We start from the raw sequence: 21,125 nt of genomic DNA on the forward strand, positions 1-21,125 counted from the left end.
ATTGAGTGGCATGCCTTATAAGGATAGGCTGAGGGAGCTCGGTCTTTTCTCCTTGGAGAGACGAAGGATGAGAGGAGACCTAATAGAGGTGTATAAGATGTTGAGAGGAATAGATCGGGTGGACTCTCAGAGGCTTTTTCCCAGGGTGGAAATGTCTGCTACGAGAGGACACAGGTTTAGGGTGCTGGGGGGTAGGTACAGGGGAAATGTTAGGGGTAAGTTTTTCACACAGAGGGTGGTGGGCGAGTGGAATCGGCTGCCGTCAGTGGTGGTGGAGGCGAACTCAATAGGGTCTTTTAAGAGACTCCTGGATGAGTACATGGAGCTTAATAGGATGGAGGGTTATAGGTAGGTCTAGAAGGTAGGGATGTGTTCGGCACAACTTGTGGGCCGAAGGGCCTGTTTGTGCTGTAGTTTTTCTATGTTTCTATGTTTCTAAGACAGCATATTATCCCATTTATCATGAACAGCACCTCACATTTTCTGGATAATTAAAAAAAAGTCAGGTAAATAGCCACAATATAAAATGCATAGAGCAGTGCTAACACAAAATAATGTGAACTGGGAAGTAAAATTATACTTTCATACGAAGTAAAGACATCTTTAAATGTAAACCAAAGTAGCAACGGCTGAAAGATTACTGAACCATCAAGGGTTTCCTAACCAACTCTTGACTCATGATAAGTGCACTTGAATACACACGGCTCCAATATGTTCAGGCAACACTCACACACGTGAACACCCATGCACACAAAGGACGGCTGAGTGGGGATCAATGGATATTCGTAAAAACCCTAGCTGATCTTTCCCTCTCTCTCGCTGCAGCTGTGCCAAGGCTAGTTCTATTGCAGATGAGTTCAGCTTACTGGGCCAAATATGAAGACAATTCTGGGAACCTCGGTATTTAAACCAGAGGGTGGTTGTAGAGGGTTGTTTTTCAAACTGGAGGCCTGTGACCAGCGGTGTGCCTCAGGGATCAGTGCTGTGTCCATTGTTATTTGTCATTTATATTAATGATTTGGATGAGGATATAGGAGGCATGGTTAGTAAGTTTGCAGATGACACTAAGATTGGTGGCATAGTGGACAGTGAAGAAAGTTATCTCCAATTGCAACGAGATCTTGATCAATTGGGCCAGTGGGTGACGAATGGCAGATGGAGTTTAATTCAGACAAATGCGAGGTGATGCATTTTGGTAGATTGAACCAGGGCAGGACATACTCAGTTAATGGTAGGGCATTGGCGAGAGCTACAGAACAATGAGATCTCGGGGTACATGTTCATAGCTCCTTGAAAGTGGAGTCACAGGTGGACAGAGTGGTGAAGAAAGCATTCGGCATTCTTGGTTTCATCGGTCAGAACATTGAATACAGAAGTTGGAATGTTTTGTTGAAGTTGTACAAGACATTGGTAAGGCCACACTTAGAATACTGTGTGCAATTCTGGTCACCCTATTATAGAAAGGATATTATTATACTAGAAAGAGTGGAGAAAATATTTACTAGGATCCAACGGGACTTGATGGATTGCGTTATAAGGAGAGGCTGGATAGACTGGGACTTTTTTCTCTGGAGCGTAGGAGGCTGAGGGGTGATCTTATGGAGGTCTATAAAATAATGAGGGGCACAGATCAGCTTGATAGTCAATATCTTTTCCCAAAGGTAGTGGAGTCTAAAACTAGAGGACATAGGTTTAAGGTGAGAGGCGAGAGATACAAAAGTGTCCAGAGGGGCAATTTTTTCACACAGAGGGTGGTGAGTGTCTGGAACAAGCTGCCAGAGGTGGTAGTAGAGGCGGGTACAATTTTGTCTTTTAAAAAGCATTTAGGTAGTTACATGGGTAGGATGGGTATAGAGGGATATGGGCCAAATGCGGGCAATTGGGATTAGCTTAGGGGTTTTAAGAAAGAAAGGGTGGCATGGACAAGTTGGGTCGAAGGGCCTGTTTCCATGCTGTAAACCTCTATGACTCTATGTTGTCATTTAAAAAAAGGGTCCTTCCCCCCAGCCCACTATTGAAACAACAGATAGATTTTAGTGCACCCTTTAAACCCTTTCATCAACAATTCACTCTGGTGGCAAACGAGTTGTTTTATTATTCGTTATGGCCAGCATTTATTGCCCATTCCTCATTGCCCTGGAACTGAGTGGCATTTAAGAGTCTGCCACATTGCTGTGGATCGGGCATCACATGTAGGCCACACCAGGTAAGGATATCAGGGCCAAAATTCCCCCGTCATGGAATCGTAGTGGGCGAGACAGAAAATTTGGCAGATCATTCCAAGTTCCGTTGAGTATGGGGATGAATTTCCGGTCTTAGGGCGAGTGCAGCCGGAGAATCCTGCCTGTAATTTCGTACATTCGTGAACCAGATGGGGTTTTTTTTAACCTTAGTTGAATGACTTTTTGTGGAACAGGTAATGATAAATTTATTTTTCTTTAATGTTTCTTTTTGTTGCTGTTTGCAAACATGTGGCATACAGCACATCTGTGGTAATTAAGGAATCAGGTTGCTACTCCATAAATGGCATTAGGTTTCTCAAGGACCTGTCATTCTGTGATCTACAACTGCAGATATATGACTCCTACTTCAGAAACTGTGACTGCTATTATAAATCTGCCTGTCTGAGAAGGTGTTAGACAGATGTTTCTCCAAGTCACAGGTATGTAGAGGGAAAATTAGTGATAACGATTAACTGGAAGTCAGGAGAACAGAGTTATGGAATGGAAATTAATGCAGAGCTTGCCGGAGAAATGTTTGGTCTAATTTTAGGAGACCCAAGTAACCTTCATGACACTATGCTCCCCACTGGCAGCATTAATTTGTATGAGCTGATAATTGAGTCCAAAATCTTGCTGAAAACGTTATAATTTAGCACACTTTTTGTGTGTATGCGACGACGGAAATTTAATTAGAGATACAATGATAAATTTTTAAAGGATGATTGATTGTTTCCAAATTTATTGAACTCGGTATTTTAATAGGCTGTAATACAATCTACTGGCTGCTGGATCATGCCCCACTGACCTTTCTTTGTCTGATGCAGACTTGTGTTTCAGCTTGAATGCCCAAATCAGAGCTGGAAGCTAATCTTCTACCTGTAAGGCCCCTCCTTTGTTGTCGTCCTGCGGAGGACGTTGGCAATTAGTTGCTGTGAGGGCGGCATGGTGGCACAGTGGTTAGCACTGCTGCCTCTCAACACCAGGGATCCGGGTTCGATTCCCGGCTTGGATCGCTGTCTTTGCGGAGTTTGCACATTCTCCCCGTGTCTACGTGGGTTTCCTCCGGGTGCTCCGCTTTCCTCCCACAGTCCCAAAGACGTGCTGGTTAGGTGCATTGGCCATGCTAAATTCTCCTTCAATGTACCTGAACAGGTGCTGGACTGTGGCGACTAGGGGATTTTCACAGTAACTTCGTTGCACTGTAATGTAAGCCTAATTGTGACTAAGAAATAAACTTAACTTTTTCAGTTGCAATAATCCACATACCAAATCCATTGTTACAGTTGCAATGAATTTGCCCACAAGTTAATCAGTTCTGATTGATCAAAGACAAATCTGAATCCCAATTTGGAAATTGGATTCAAAACAATTTGATTTATTTATTATTGTCCATGTATTGGTATACAGTGAAAAGTATTGTTTCTTGCGTGCTATACAGCCAAAGCATACCATTCATAGAGAAGGAAAGGAGAGGGTGCAGAATGTAGTGTTACAGTCATAGCTGGAGTGCAGAGAAAGATCAGCTTAATATAAGGTAGGTCCATTCGAAAGTCTGATGGCAGCAGGGAAGAAGCCGTTCTTGAGTCGATTGGTATGTGATCTCAGACTCTTGTATCTTTTTCCTGAGGGAAGAAGGTGGAAGAGAGTAAGCCTGGGGTGCGTGTGGTCCTTAATTATGTTGGCTGCTTTGCATAGAGACAGCGGAAAGTGTAGACAGAGTCAATGGATGGAAGGCTGGTTTGCGTGATGGACTGGGCTACGTTCACCGCCCTTTGTAGTTTCTTGAGATCTTGGTCAGAGCAGGAACCAAGCTGTGATAAAACTGGAAAGGATGCTTTCTATGGTGCATCTGTAAAAGTTGATGGTAACTACTTAAGACATCTTAAGAACGGTAGTTATTTTCGGTCGCACCTTGGCACAAAAACTGTTCATTTGAAATGGGAAAGCAGTTGGATCCAAAGAAATAGAAACTTGAGTAACGTGAGAAAATGTAGCCAATCGGATTCCATAATCATCGGAATACTGAGTAGCTCTGATTAGTAGCTGAGCGAGGCAGGAGAAATTGAAATACACAAAAGATTAGATGGTGTTTCAGTTGTAGCAACAGTTGCAAACGTACAGCTGAAAATTAGGCCGGCCCCCTCTGCCTTCAATATTGCCAAATAGACTGGTGCAAAGTCTCCATATCACAGAATCTTATGTCGTTTGCTGATTCACTCAGATCATATATTATCCTCAAGTCAAATGAATAACCGTGTGTAAAAAAAAATATTGTGATGGCAGGTTAATGCCCCACTCCGCGTTTCCAAATACAAACTGCAACCTAACCGTGTGACAATGAGGTCTTTCCTCTGGCCTTGTTCTGGAGGCAAATGTATCAGTTGTCATGGAGTTGCCAATTATATGCCTGCCATTTTTTTTGTTGCAGTTGCTGTCAATTTTACCAAAAATTAGCACATATATGTTCATCAAATGAAAGGCCCAGGGTGACCAAGTGTTCATTATTTTATGGGATAGCCTCATAATTGGGCCCACTGTTTCATATTCTGAGCTGCATGCTTTCCTGATGCTGCTTCCATAATTTGGGTCTTTATATCTGCATGCGCAGTACCTACTCTGCTCTGGGAGGCACTTGGTCCCCTGCTGCCCTACCCCACTGCCATTCTCACAGCTCTGGCAGGACTCCCCTCCCTTCTCTCCCAACACCCTAATGGACCCCCGTGCCAGTGCGTCCCTGAATATTTTCTGGAAGAGTTGGTCATCCTGGAATGGCGCTATGTAAACACTTAATGAAGGGAGATCTCATGGGGGTAGACTTTGGGTGGGACTTTCAGGTTGTGTTTGGCCCAAGACCAGAAAATTCTGCCGAAGACCAATGGATGTTTGCATGGTCCTGTCCTCCCTGCCGCGGTTCCTGCAGTGGACGGGATGGGAAAACTCCGCCCTTTGACTTTGTGATCATGTAAAGCAAAGTAGTATGCCCCCTGATTCGATGGGATTACATGACAAGAGATGTAAAACAGATAACATGATTTGCTATCACGCATATCTCACAAAGTCAAAGTACATCCTCATACCTTTTGAAATGGAAAATTGACATCAGCAGTTCCTGAATTATGTAGCTATCCACAATCATTATCCATCACTGAGAGGAATTTCATCAGCTTAGCAAGGTCCTCTCTGCTCTTCCAACTAAGCAAAATAGCACCGAGTTTGGAAGTAAATAATTTGAAAAGAGAAACAATCTGAACAATGAGTTCACACAATCATTAAGTTGCATCCATCTCCTTCAATCCAGTTCTGACTTTGGCTTAGAGACATTTGCTTATACGACAGGCAAAAAGAAAGGAAAGGAAGATTGGGGGTAATGCTATCTAAATCATCTTGGTTAACCATCATGGTGTTTGTTACTTTGGAGAGAAAAAGAGAGGTAACATTTCGGGTCAATATTCTTTCATCTACCTGAAACGTTGGGCGGGATTGTCTGGCAGCTGTCAATCAGGCTTAGAGTCTTTGACAACATTACAGTTAGGAAGAATGGGGCTATTTGAGTTGCATTCAAACAAAATAAAGGTAAATAAACACAGCTGACTGGAGGCTGAGTAGAAATCCATTAAGCTGTCAATGAAAACCATTTTGAAGCACTACACTATGAAATTGAAAGAGATCAAAGGCTCTCAATGGAATAGAGAGGGTTTCAAAGGTTTTAGCTTCCTCGAAAGATTCAGAGACATCAAATAAAGGCTGTCTGAAAACATTGGGGCTGAGTGAACAGCTGTGGAGAAGGGAACCCTCCCCCTTGTTCCCCCCCACCCCTCCCCTACAGTGAAATTGACATCTCCTCTCTGTCAAAGGACATCATCAAAGGGATCTGCTCACACCTTCAACTTCTGACAGAGAGAAAGTGAAATCCCTGCTGCAGAATTGAGTGCTGTAGTGATTTAAAAGCTTGCAAGTTGACCAGGGGGTATGGGGATTAAAGTGACCTGGCCACTTCAAATTTTCACAGCTGACAGGTAGGAATGCAAATACTGATCACAGAGCTGCCTGAAATCACCATGCCAGAGTGATCTTCAGGTGTGTCAGAGCTAATAGGGGTATTCTAACCATGAAGCACCCATCCCCCGGGAGAGTGGTGAGGTCAACCCCTTGCCCCCAACCTGAGTCCACGCAACCCAGGACCTTTGGGGAGCCTGGTAGTGCAGAGGGACAAATGGCCATTGGTCATACCTCCTTGACCCTCTCAGGCCCAAGACATCAGGCCAGGGTATCAGTATCATGATGCCAGGGGGCAGTGCATCATTGGCACTGTCAAGGCATGTAGCCTGAGTGGGGCCCTGAGTGCAGGCCTGAGGAGGGAGGGGGCTGAGTGGGCATCTGAGGGAGTGGGGTCAGATTGGGTTACCCACACGCCTCCAGAGAGTGTGTGGTGCATGCGTGTGTAAGCAGGTTCATGCTATGGCCATGAACCTGATAATGTTGCTGTCGAGGGGCGGGGAACGTTCAAGATCGCAATCTCGCCGGTGAGTTCTGTGACTTCCGGATCCTGAACCCCTGCCAGCATTCACACAGACGGCGAATGTGGACTCAAACAGGCCCCCATTGTGTCTGGCCCTGTGTCAAAATTAAATCCCACTGCTGCGGTGTACTAATGAGCTTGGGAAGATAATTGCGAAGGCCTTCGAGCTTGATCCCTTGTACCTCATTCTGGGGCTCCCAGACAATAAGATAATTAACACCAATGAAAAAAGTCTGTGCAATATCTGAACATTTGCAACCTGGGAGAATATCCTTTGCTGCTGGATTGGCCGTGAGTCTCCTTCTGTTCAGAATTGGCATCAGATTATTGTTGAATCTATCCCAATGGAGTTCCTAACCTATATTCTGCAGATGCATTCCAAAAAGTATGGGATCCCTATCTCAAATATACAGATTCCGTAACATCTGACTTACTCCTACAAGGCTTTCCATAGGCTATGTAGCACTACCTCTACTATACTATATGTGAGGGTCTGCACAACTTTGTCATGTTTCCATGGCTTTATCCTCTTCTCCCCCATCCTGTTACTTGGTCTCTCCATTTTATTGCATATGCGGAGGCGCTGGTATACTGAACATAGAACCAACTGTATTGGTTTCCTCCTGTCTAATTTCTATATTTGTATATGGAGAACTGATCAAACTGTACTCTGCCAGTTTTGATGTGGAGATGCCGGCGTTGGACTGGGGTGGGCACAGTAAGAAGTCTCACAACACCAGGTTAAAGTCCAACAGGTTTATTTGGGAGCACAGGCTGTCGGAGCACTCCTCCTTCATCAGGTGAGTCAATCTCTTAGAGGAGTTGCATTTTAATGGCACTACGTAGCCAACTCTAGAGATACGTGGCTGACAAGGTTTGAACAGATACTGAAAGGTGCCATGCTGTCAGTCCATATTTCCATTTTGAAAAAGGCTTTCCAACTTAATGAGGTGTGACAGGTTGTTTACTGTATGCAGCATAATATCATCATTAGTTGTTTCCATACTTGGTGTGTTTTCACTATGTGGGCACAGAGGCCAAATGCACAGGAAGAAATGTATAAAAATTTGTTTTTCAAAAAAAAAGTTGTTACTGGCTTCTGACATCCAGAAACTAGTGCTTGGGTAACAGTCACTGTATGATTGCTTAATAGATCTTAATGGTTGCAGGTGGTTGCTAAGCAACAAAGTTCCAGGTTCCAACCACATTAAAGACTAATTGCCACTGTAAAAAAAAGTAAATTAATGACTGAGGAAAAAGTGCTTTTGGATGAAAATTTTAGTTTTACTAATTAGTGATTCATCCATGATTCCTGTTTGTTTTTAAATTGTACCCGCTTTAGAAAAAGCAAATTTCACTTCTCACCTGTTTAAAATGATGAGATATGATGCAGTTCAGTAAAATTGAGCAGTTTGGCTTTTTTTCTTTGATTAGCCGAAGGAACGTCTGAAGATGATTGGCCTCCACCAACCACAAGCATCTTCCTTTAGATTGGGTATCGCTCGATCCAGGGGAGAGTTTTTTCCCCCCATGGTTCTCAATGGCTGGGATTTGCAGCCACCATTTTCAATGGGCGGGAAAGCAGGTGGGGGCGGAGAATCCAAGGATATTCCCCAAACGGCTTTTATGCCAGCAGGATTTCCCATTCACACCATCCCCGCTCATGATATAATGGGGTTCCCTCCAAGAAAGTTCAAGAACCCTATTACCATACATTTGCATCTCAGTAGCGGGCTTCCCTGCTGTATTATCCCCTCATTAAGAATCCACCCCCCCCCCCACACTCCACCCAAGACATTAATAAGGGGGAACTTGGTGATGGTAACACCTTTGAAGATGGTCATTTCCTGCCAGTTGTGTGGTACGAATGTTCTTGCCGCATAACAGACCACCCCCCCCTCCACAAAGTGGCATCATGCCGGCAGGGTTTACAACAAGCCTGGACCAGGAGGACCAGGCAAACGATCCCTACCAAAAGTGCACGGTTAAGTACAGCCCCAAGGGGGCAGTACCATGGCAGTCCACCCAGTTCATTTCACTACTTTACCGTCCATATGAGCAATGGAGTTGATTAAAACATTTTTTAAAAGGTTAAATGTAGTCACGGCATTATAGTTAACCTTGTTGAGAATGGCTGGAAGGCATTACTATAGGTGGCATAGTGGTTAGCACTGCTGCCTCACAGCGCCAGGGACCCAGGTTCAATTCCCAGCTCGGGTCACTGATTTTGATTTAAGTTGATTTATTATTGTCACATGTATTAGTATACAGTGAAAAATATTGTTTCTTGCATGCTGCACAGACAAAGTATACCGTTCATAGAGAAGGAAAGGAGAGAGTACAGAATGTAGTGTTATAGTCATAGCTAGGGTGCAGAGAAAGATCAACTTAATGCGAGGTAGGTCCAATTAAAAGTCTGATGGCAGCACTGAAGAAGCTGTTCTTGAGTCGGTTGGTGCTGATTGTTTACTGTCTGTGTGGAGTCTGCACGTTTGCCCCATGTCTGAATGGATTTCCTCCAGGTGCTCCGGTTTCCTTCCACAGTCCAAAGACGTGCTGGTTAGGTGCATTGGCCGTGCTAAATTCTCCCTCAGTGTACCCGAACAGGCGTCGAGTGTGGCAACTAGGGGATTTTCACAGTAAATCTATTGCAGTGTTAACCTAAGCCTGCTTGTGACTAATAAATAAACTTCATTTCAGAAAGCTTGCCAAACACTCATCTTTAACCCAGGTCAGTGTCCGAGCCTTTGAGAAAGAATTTGCGTAATATATCGTTACCTTGAAATACATGCATCATCAGTGACTTGAATTCCATTGCATTGTACTTATTCTTTATTCTTCAGTTAACTGTGAATATGAGCAAAAAATAAGTGTAGATTTTCTCCTTCATGAATTGAAAATGATGTGGTGATATTTCTATCCCTTCAAAGAGCCGGTGGAACAAAACACTGAATGGGTTCAGTAAAGGACAGACAATCCATTTTACCAGAGTATTTTCCTTGCAGTAAAGACCCTGTAGAATTTTACAGCACAGATGGGAGCCATTTGACTTGTTGCATTTGTGCTTATCCACTGAAAGAGCTATCCACTTTGTCCCATACCCTTTTCAATTTATTGAATCAGATCGAACTCAGGAAATAAATTCCGGCATTTTTAATACCAGGGAAAAATAGGAAAGCAACCGACTGTAAAATAAGGGAGTGTCCTTCGAACATAACGGGACATGTGAACTGAATGGAAGGAAGATTATTTATAGAAGTGTTCTGGAAGCTAATATTTAATTCCAGATTCACTGTATGTGGTGCCCTGCGTTATTTACTTAAGTCCGACAGATTGCTTTTCCAAAAATCAAATCTCCTCTGTGCAATTTCCTGCCTCAAACAGAATTTTGATTTAATATTTATAGTGGGCATATGAATTTCTGATAAAAACCAATAAATATTAAGTGACATTTTGTTGAAATTCTTGCTTGCTGTTACGTGTATTTGATGACTTGGGTCTTCGGAGGCAGAACATCTTTCGGTACTTAAGCAAATTGAATGTCAGAGATCTGGGTTATTTCTCAAACAGATAACATGGGTTGTAAGCCTATGTTTGATCTTTCTGAAGGAACCTAAATTCAATACCAAGCCTCATCTGACTAACCTTCAAAACATTACATTGCAATTGCCACCTCGTCAATATAATTTGAGCACTGTATTTTGGCTTGGTCAGTCGGGGTGATGGCAGAGGAGGGGAGTAGCTTCAGCTAAATGCGAATGTTGAATAAAATCAAACTCATTTCTTTTAATTAGGATTTGAGGAAAAAAAAACTATCTTCCTCATAACTTTGCTGAGCTGCAAACTTGTTATTCTCCATTCCGTTCGACATAAATAAGGGTTTTAATAATAAAATAAATCTCGCTAGATTTAATTTAGTCATGAACTAATTAAATTGACTGTATTGGAGGGCTTTATGGCCAAAGGACGCTGGTTTAATTCTGGGATGAATGGAATTGCAAGTGAAGTAACTTTAATTAACATTCTGGGAAACAGCTATCTGCCGACATGTTGGCAAGAGGCCAGCGTAGGAGAGCCTCCCATTGGAACAAGATATGAGATGAAGCATAGCTTGCTCCTGAAATCAATAGCAGGGCTAAACCCCGGATCAGTACACACCTTTGAGAGTATTGTTGGCTTATGGGTGGCATATTTTAATATTCGTTGTCTTACGGTCATAAATATTTCACAGCATTTGGCCCACCGTGCTCTCTCAAAGTACAATCCACTTAGTTAATGCCTTGTAATTGTTTTTTTTCTTATCCACATCACCTACGTATCGTTGTTCATGCATCATTAAAAGTGCAGTTTGTACACAAACAGATTTTCCTTGCGATCGACTGCAAGTTATCTCTGTGATCTTGTTTGATGGCGTCATAATATTTTCTCATTTACTTGTCAGTGTTTGCAGATGTCAGTGAGATGGAGCTCGCAGACAGAATGATTTTCCTGCAGCTCCCTGTGGTTGTCTGTTCCTCTCCAAACCACAGGAGTGCTGAAAGTTCCTGCCCCCTTTCCTTACGGTTTCATGCGATGTGGGTGGCGTTGGCAAGTCCAATATTCACTGCCCGATTCTATTTGTCCTCCAGAATCTTTTGATGAGCTTCTTCTTGAACCGCTGCTGCCCATGCAGTGTAGATACACCCACAGTGCTATTAAGAAGGGAGTTCCAGTATTTTGACCCAGTGATAGTGAAGGAACGGCAATCTAATTCCAAGGCTTGGGTCATTGTCTGTGCGAAGTCTGCACATTCTCCCCGTGTCTGCATGGGCTTCCTCCAGGTGCTCCGGTTTCCTCCCACAGTCTGAAAGACGTGGTAGTTAGGTGCATTGGCCATGCTGTATTCTCACCAAAAATTAATTAGTTCTTTCTTAGGTTATACTGAATCTGTGTGTAATTCCCCCTCAGTGTACCCGAACAGGAGCTGGAGTGTGGCGACTAGGAGATTTTCACAGTGACTTCATTGCAGTGTTAATGTAAGCCGACTTGTGACATTAATTAAAAAAAAGTCAGGATGTTGTGTGGCATGGAGGGGAACTTGGCAGATGGTGGTGTTCTCATGCATTGGCTGTCCTTGTCCTTCAAGGTGATAATATTTGGGTTTGGAAAGTGCTGTTGAAGGATCTGTGGTAAGTTACTGTAAGGAAATGGTGGCCTCTGCTCCCTGTGTGAATCAGTGGTCGGGCAAGTGGATGCTTAAAGTGATGGATGGTGTTGGGGACCAGTTCAGAAACTCCATGGTATATTCTGAAGTTAGCTTAGACCCCACCTTTTTTTGATTTTGGCATTAGGGCAAGCATAAAGTGTTTCACTCCAAGTGTGATTCAGTTGACCTACGAGGAAGCTTTTATTAAAACAAACTTTATTTAACAACACAGTTAAAATATAACAAAAACCAATCAGCATAACTTTGACCAATTGAAATACTTAAACATGATTCTTAACTGCTAGCTATCTCTATAGTTCCAATGTACGCAATATCCCACAGACATCCTTCTTCAGAATCAGCACAAAACAGATATGCTTATGTGGGTGCTAGGTTTCCAGCTTTTTAACCCGTCTGGACAGATACAGAAAGACACTGGTCTTCTGACTATCATACAGCAGCCTCCAGAGAAAGAGATTTATTTCCTGGCACTTCCGGAGAGCGAAAGAGACTCTGAAAAAAGCTACCTCTCTTTGAAGAGCCGAAACAGCAATTGACTTGATTTCTATGTGTAAGCCTAGTCCTGCCCAGTCACATGATTTTTCCTGTCAATCAAGCGCCACAAGAAAGATGACACAAATATATTTCTTAAAGGCAGAGTGTCTTCACAATGCCAATCAACCGGGTTGTGATAGTGTTGAGCTTCTCATGTGTTGTTGAAACTGCACTCTTCCAGACAAGTGGAGAGTATTCCATTGCATTCCTTGACTTGTGTCTTAGATGATGGACCAGGCTTTGGGGAGTCAGGAGTTGAATTAATTGCCCAAGAATTTCACACCTCTGATCTGCTCTTGCAGCCACAGTAACTACATGGCTGGTCCAGTTAAGCTTCGGGTCAATGGTAAGACCCAGGATATTAATGATGAGAAACTGGGTGATGATAACATCTTTGGAGATGGATATTTCCTGGCACTTGTGTGGCATGAATATTATTTGCCATTTATCAACCCAAGTCTCAATATTGTCCAGTCTTGCTTCATCTGAGTGCAGAGTGTTTCCAGTAACAAGACTCACAGGGCACCCAAGGCTGGGCCTATCAGTAGCAGAAAAGGTATTAATTATAAGCACAAATTCATCTCTCTGAGGCACAGTAAGAAGTCTCACAACACCATGTTAAAGTCCAATAGGTTTATTTGGTATCACGAGCTTTCGGAGCGCTGCTCCTTCATCAGGTGAATGGACTCACCTGATCCACTCATCCGATGAAAGAGCAGCGCTCCGAAAGCTTGTGATACCAAATAAACCTGTTGGACTTTAACCTGGTGTTGTGAGACTTCTTACTGTGCCAACCCCAGTTCAACGCCGGCATCTCCACATCATCTCTGAGGCAGACAGCTGCTACTTGGCCTCCTCAGATTGAGGCCTTCTATCTGTTGTGGAAGATCAGCCAGAACCTTTTGATTTTGGTCAAACATACCTTGTGGAGGAGTTAATCAAATTGAAATTTCCTTGGATTACCTTGACTGACCAGAATGCCATGAGACCCAGAGTGCCTCGTCTGTGATGTTGGAGTAAGTTGTGACACAAGACAGTCCACTCCCTTTAATAACCGGCCTCACTTAACGATGAACCTGCCATGATATACGATGAAGTCTTGCACCCTTCAGGCATCCCTCCCCCCCTCAACCCTCCACACCCATAAGTTCAGGGTGAGAGTAACAGGGGAAAGGACTGACAAACAAGTCCTCTGCCCACACCGTGATCTTTGTATCTGGGGCAATGAGCATTTCAGGGCAGCATATAGGGGTCAAGAAGATCAGCTCTACAGGATGCTGCCATCATACAAATTATACTACAGGAACGGTGCCTCAAACCCAATGAAATAAAATTTATGAAGAAATTATCTGGACAATTCAGCCAAGTGCTGTATTGGCGATGGTCTGGCTTAGGGCTAATTATTGGCTTTGCACACAACCTGTCCCAGGCTCCAAGCGACCTTTGCCCCTCCCCACACACACAACCAACCCATCTTAACTGGAATTGTCCACAGTCCAATCCAGCAATCTCTGAACTCTGGCACAACCTCGGGCCCTGAGGTTGCAGAACTTGAGGAACTGGACATGTATCTCATTCCATTATATTTACAGTTTAAAGAATAAATCAAGACCATTAAAAATATTTCACCTTGTATGTTTTCCAAGTACATAATTTGAAATTTCACCAGATTTAATATATCGGTTTATGAATCCTTTGATTTGTTGACCATTCAACCATTCTTTTTTTGTAACCTAAGCTTACCTTTCTATTTATGGATACAAATGAATCATGCTTTAATAACTCTTGAGTAAGAGTAACTATTCTGTTTGAAAACGTAGGTGAGTTGGCCTTCATGTCATGTCTGTACAGTTAATGCACTCCTATTTATAACCTGCAATGGTATTGAATCTACCTATTGGTTGAAATAGCACCTTTGTACCTTGTTATTGCTTAGACAAAACTTTACTCTAGTTCATTTTGGATACTGGTTCCTCGTAGTCTACCAGTCTTTACTCCAACAAAAGGTTGACAGCTAAAAAGTGTGGAATTAGCAGGGGGAAAATTGTACAGAGTTCAGTTTCTTTAACAATACTGAATGTAAGACATGTAACCATAAGTGGCTAAGTGAAATGTTTGTGATCTCCTACATATATGGGTTAAAAACACTGCAGTAATGTTAGATTTATCGATCCTTTAAGGGACCTGGAATTTCCACCAGTTTGTGCTGTTTTTTTGCAGTGTGACCAGGAAGGAACTGGTTGTAAAGAGCTCACAATTTTAAGCACAAATTATGCGCAGAGCAAGTTGAAATTCTGCACGTTTTTGTGCTAGTTTAAAAAAGCATTAGTCCCGGTTTTGTTGGGGTTCTGATGACGTACTCGCCCTCCTTTCCCCAATTGCACCCCCCCGGCAGAGTTCCCTCCCTCCCACCTGAATCACCAACCCTTCTGCAGAGCTCCCACCCTCTCATCCCGATTGCCACCCCTTCCGCAGAGTTCCCTTCTCTGCACCACCCACACCTCCCCCCCGCCAATTGTCACCCCGGCAGAATTCCCCCCTTCCCTCCCACCCCTGCAGAGTTCCCATTCCCTCCCCCATCATAGCTGCACCCCCACTCAGTCCCCACCCCTTTGACACTGCCTCAGCACAGTTATGGTGCCCAGTGGGCAATGCCAGAAGGGCAGTGCAGAGTGCGAGATGGGCACTGCCAGGCTGGCACTGCTCCATGGGCACTGCGTGGCCCAGCCCCCGACAGCCCCCGACCACCCAGGTGGCTTCAATGGCCTCTGATACACCAGCGAGGCCATCACATCTGGTCTCTGCTGGTGGAGACCAGTGGCGATTCTCGCTGGGGAGAACTTCACTGGCAGGGTGGTTAAGGTAAATGAGGCCGGACGATAGCGTATCATTAATATTTAAATTGGTTTATAGAACGCAAAACTGATTTTGGTGGCAAAACAAGGCTAGCACAATTGGGGAGGCGAAAAATCAGGCGCGTTTGTGATTTTTCGTCTCCCACCTGATCTTACCACCTTGCCTTGCCAAAAGTAGGGCAGGACGAGGTTGTGAAATCAAGCCCTCTGATTTAAATGTTGGTTTTGTGATAGACCCACTTTCAGCTGCATCAATCACTCTGCGCCCTTTGAGATTCTACATATTTTAAAGCAAAAACTTACAAACTTTTTGCTTCATGGCAGATTTGTGTTCGGCGAAACGCAAATGAATTTGAGCGGAAAATTGCAAATGGAAGAGCCCTTCTCGAAATGAATGCCATTCCGAGCACAATTTGTGACAAATGTAGAAACTCTATCCCAGATTGTTTCTCAAAAGATCCCTTTTCGGGCGGATGGAGAAATGTCTTTGAGTCCAGTCTTGCTTAATAGACTCTATCCCTGGCCGTAGGGGTTCAAAGTGAAATGAATTAGGAGCAATATCAACGCAATCTTGCTGAAAAGGTGCAAAACCACTTTAATTTAAGTGGATGAAAAAAGAAATGGGTGTTTCATTGTCTAATGCCTCATTAAATGGAAACTGCTGTCACAGATTTTTCTAATTGATCAGGTGAACTTAACCTAAGCGTTGTGCTGCCATTGTTGGAACTATCATGGGGTCTATGCAGGAATAGACGAGGGATAGAGGAAGAAGCAGAGAGGTTAGATGGTATCAGAGTGAAGGCAGCTATGATGGGGGAGGGGAGGGGAGGTTAAAGTGTCTTCAATCTACCACCTATAACATGGTCCAAGTTAACACTGAACTCAATTTGGGTGCTCAATACAAAGAGAAAGTTTGGCCAGAAATGAATGTTCCTTCCCCATGGTGAGTCTGGTGGTGGGATAGCAGGACAGCATTTAATCAAGGTGTGGGAGTGGGGGCGATATGTGGAAACCCCACCCCCTTCCCACCCCTATTCTAATTAATGCCCACTTAAGAGACTCATCCTGCTGGTGTGCATTACTGCATGACATCCCATCCCCCAACAGCACTTACCGATGGCTTGGGGTCCAACATCAATAACAGGCTTTGCGGGGGTGTCGTATCAACAGCAGCCACCACCTGCCTGATAGTATTGCCCTTCTATAGACCTACAGATCACTGGTTGGCAGCTCTTGCTGGACAGGGATTCCATTCCAGGGATCTTTGATCCAAGGGAACACCCACCACTGACAAGTTAAGTGCCTACGGAGGGTATTAATATGCAGGCCATCCCTAAAAGTGGGTGGGTGGTGTGGGGAGGGGCAGTGCAGTGGTGGATGTTGCCAGTTGTCCAGCCAGCAGGTAAGACCCCAGTCTAGTCCATTTGATTTTGATCTTGAGGAATGCTGCATTAAACATCAAATCAGGTAGAGATGATTTCCCTAGTGGGCAGAGCATCTTAGCTGCTCCCAACAGTTAATAAAACTGAATCTGCTCTGATTATTATTCACAATTGCTGTCTGTAGCTTTATCGACATGTTAACTTCCTTCCTGATAGGTCATAAAGCTCACTTTTGATGCATTTGAATTGGAGAGAGGCTATGATACACTCACGGTCGGGGATGGAGGGCAGCCTGGAGAACGAAAAACAGTGCTTCATGTGTAAGTAATGACCTTACTGCTCCACAAATTCTGTCAGACTCAAAATGTATTTCATTATTGCAAGGTTCTCATCACAATTCAATGTACAGAATTGGAAGGTGCAACATTTCCACTATTTGCGCTTGTTTGCAAGACTTTGTTACATAGGTGAAAGATTAATAGGTAAAGTATTAATAAATGGATCCATGCAGTTTCTTTTTTAATGCCATTTTCAGTTACTTAAAATCAATACACTCACGTGTTGGTTTAGACACTATAGGGGCAGGGGCAGCATTAACCTCAGGTGATTGTCTGATGGAGCGAAGGGAAATCAGTCAGGATGGCAAGTAGCAGCGGGAAGTCCAGTCTGTTTTAACTGCCGGCTTGCTTAAATGTAGCCAGTGAACTGTTTGCCTCAAATGGGCATTCACAGGTGGCTCAGCCAATTTGGGCTGGCGGTTTGTAGGACGGCATTAGGAGAGGGTCTGCAAGGGCTTTGCAAGCACGGAACAAGATGGGGGAAGCCCTGGGCAGCCTCGGCCCAAAATATATTTTCTTGTAGAACCTCCTGGTTCCAGCCACTCAAAAATAGACCTTTCTCTTGCCAGACCTTCATTACTGTTCTAACAGCTACTCCTAAATGGGGTGTCCACAACGGTTGCTGAGCCCAGTGGGGGCTGTCAGAGTGACTTTCGGGATCTTTCTTACTGACTAGGGCCATCGTAAGCATAAGGGCATGAGGCTCCCAACCAGTTCCTGCACCAGACCCAAGATGATGCTGTTGCTTCACGGTGGGCACAGTGGTTAGTACTGCTGCCTCACAGCATCAGGGACTCGGGTTCGATTCCTAGCTTGGGTCATTGTCTGTGCGGAGTCTGAACGTTCTCCCTATGTCTGTGTGGGTTTTCTCTGGGTGCTCCGGTTTCCTCCCACAGTCTGAAAGATGTGCTGGTTAGGTGCATTGGCCATGCTAAATTCTCCCTCAGTGTACCCGAACAGGTGCCAGAGTGTGGCGACCAGGGGATTTTCGACTTCGTTGCAGTGTTAATGTCAGCCTACTTGTGACACATGAATAAAATAAATACAAATAAAATAAATAAATAGAACATCTGACCATTTCATCTTAACTCCTGATATCTCCAAGGCAGGTAGAGTTAAAATTCCTGCCCCATTCCCCCTTACTTTTATGTGAATTTTGTGCATATGAAGGAAATGATTTATCTTCTCAATCCTGGTGTAGGTTATTGAGATTCATGTCCTCGTGATTTATTTAATATGCTGAGAGAGGGAAGTTAATGTTGTCAAGGTTCTCGGAGAAAGGAAATTTGTGAAATTCTCTTTAGAAACGTAAAGCTGCGATTTAATAGCTGTGATCTTTGTCACCAAGTGTTCAGCTGAGAACTCAAGGAAGCACAATATTGAGAGAATACAAAAGGTAGTTGCTGAATTATTCACTCTCAGATAATGGCGTAATTAATTCATCACATCATCATCAACTTCACCTTTCAATTATACTTCACTTTTTGTGACAGCCAAGACGCCGTCATTATGTGAATTTGGTTTAATTTTCTGACATTTAAAATGAAGTCAGATTGTACTAATCAGTTTTTTTCTGACTTTCTGTCTGGCAGTTTGACAGGTACAAATGTTCCTGACCTAATTGTGAGTGTGAGCAATCAGATGTGGCTGCAGTTCCAGACTGATGAGACCAACAGTTTGCTGGGTTTCAAGGCTGTATATACAGGTACTGTTTGCATCATGAAATGTTTAAAAAATAGGGACCATTGAAGGAAAGAACATGTTGTCTCCAACTGCCACTCATTCACTGAACAGGCTGTTGAGGTTATCAGTCTCTATTATTTACATTTACAAACGTTCCTTGAAAACTCCCTTGATGCAACATGGTGCTTAAGGTACAGATATCTTTTAAGGAACTTGACAGTCTTGTAGACAAGCAATAGATGCTGAGCAAAGAGGAAACAGAATCATAGAGTCCCTATAGTGCAGAAGGAGGCCATTCAGTCCATCGAGTCTGCACCGATCACAATCCCACCCAGGCCCTACCCTAGCTAGTCTCCTTGACACTAAGGGGCAATTTAGCATGGCCAATCCACCTAACCCGCACATCTTTGGACTGAGAGAGGAAACCGGAGCACCCAGAGGAAACCCACGCAAGCACGGGGAAGAATGTGCAAACTCCACACAGCCAGTGACCAAAGCCAGGAATCGAACCCAGGTCCCTGGTGCTGTGAGGCAGCAGTGCTAACCACCATGCCGCCCAAGAAGAGAGGTGAGGATGAGGAATGGAAATTCAGTTAGAGAGGGGAAGAAAACGCCTGTTTCAGAAAATATCCGCTGCATTTTGTCAACAGTTGTGTAGTTTATTTGTGAGAGACTTGGTAGGTCAAAAAAAGCACCAACAGTGAGGAGGAACTGAGTGGAGACAGCTCACTTGGCTGCAACAAACTGATGTTGTGGCTTGCCACTCTGACACGGGTTGCAAAATAATGTTCTTTGAAAGACCTCCAAGGTTTGGTAAAGGAGGTGTGCAGACTAATTGAGAGTATAAATATGCCAACCCACTCGCTGTCTGATGTGAAAATTATGATGTTGCTTTAGGGGTGGCACGGTGGCTCAGTGGTTAGCAATGCTGCCTCACAGCACCAGTGACATGGTTCAATTCTCGGCTTGGGCCACTGTCTGTGTGGAGTTTGCACCTTCTTCCCGTGTCTGTGTGGGTTTCCTCCGGGTGCTCCAGTTTCCTCCCACACTCCAAAGATGTGCGGGTTAGGTTGATTGGCCATGCTAGATTGACCCTAGTGTCAGGGGGATATGTGGGGTTACGGCGATAGGGCCTGGATGGGATTGTTGTCAGTGCAAGCTCGATGGGCTGAATGGCCTCCTCCTGCACTGTAGGGATTCTATGATACTTGCAAATAATATTTTGAGGATAAAAAGGGCCAGTACACAATTTACAAGGTCTAAGCAATGGAACTTGCAAAGAACATTAAGGCAGCTGTCCCGAATTATTCGAAGCAGATAAGTGGGGAGATAATGTGATTCGTGAGAAGACCTATTGTAGAATGGGACACTAACTCAGTGACACCGTAACTCAGAGATACACAGGAATGAGACACCTGGTGAGCAAATCTACCATAAGGTGCAAATTCATGAATGTTGCAAGCATTAGGAAGAAGATGCTTAAACTGTCGGCTGTTGTGACATTGTGCAGTACAATGTAGTGGTAATATTGGAGAGGTGACTGACTCTGACGGATGAGTAAATCATGCAGCATTCTGGATGTTCTGTTCGAATAAGGCAGAGTAGAAAAAATCGGAGTTGTTGTCGGCCTATGTGTCAGGGATACTGGGGAGGTTAAAGATGTTAATTGTGTGACAGGTAAAAAGTTGCAAAGTGTTTGGATATTTATATGAAAAGCAGAAAAATAACATTTGAGGTGTGCTACAGACCACCAGTGCGTTATAAGAAGGGTGACAGTTTAATGCATGAAGAGATAAAAGCACACCAGTTATTTTAATGGAGTCTTCAATCAACCAAATATAAATTGATAATACTCAAGTGCTTTGGAGTCTGAGTTGATAAATGTAATGCATGTCTCTCACATTATCCACTATATCAGGGAAGCATGACAGGCATTGCATATTGACTTGGTACTGGTGTAAGTGACTCAGGCAACATTACAAGATATGGAGCCGAGACACGCTTGGGTAATAGTCACCACAAAATGGTTGAAGAATATGGTCCGGGAATTCAGAAATATTGACCACCAAGAACAAGAGCATAATTTTGAGAATTGAGGGAAGATAGGAACAGGGGTAGGCCATTTAGCTCTTTCATCCTCTTCCATGAGATCAAAGGCTAATCTGCAACCGAACCCCATATTTGCAGGCGCGGGTAGAGTGGAAAATGCCATTTTCCACATCTTGGGCAGGAAGGAGGGGGTGAGAGCCAATGCCTCACTCTGAAGGTCCACTCAGAGTTGGGGCACCCTCCCCTGCCGGGATGTTGGAGCTTCAGGATCCACCCTCCCCCCCCCCCCCCCCCCCCCCGGCCTAACCCCAGATGCCGCTCTCGCCCACCTTCCCAG

The 21,125-nt window shown here is 44.0% G+C and overlaps 1 protein-coding gene across 1 annotated transcript in view; it reads left to right on the plus strand.

The window, feature by feature from the left end:
* csmd2 (CUB and Sushi multiple domains 2) overlaps nt 1-21,125 on the plus strand; it is a 1,866,499-nt gene that overhangs the window by 1,228,882 nt on the left and 616,492 nt on the right. Inside the window, exons 11-12 of the mRNA XM_078237109.1 lie at nt 16,935-17,038; nt 18,649-18,761. Of these exons, the coding sequence (XP_078093235.1) occupies nt 16,935-17,038; nt 18,649-18,761 (217 nt within the window). The remainder of the gene's footprint in view (nt 1-16,934; nt 17,039-18,648; nt 18,762-21,125) is intronic.

This window comes from Mustelus asterias, chromosome 21 (genome assembly GCF_964213995.1).
Source record: "Mustelus asterias chromosome 21, sMusAst1.hap1.1, whole genome shotgun sequence".
NCBI classification, from domain to species: domain Eukaryota; kingdom Metazoa; phylum Chordata; class Chondrichthyes; order Carcharhiniformes; family Triakidae; genus Mustelus; species Mustelus asterias.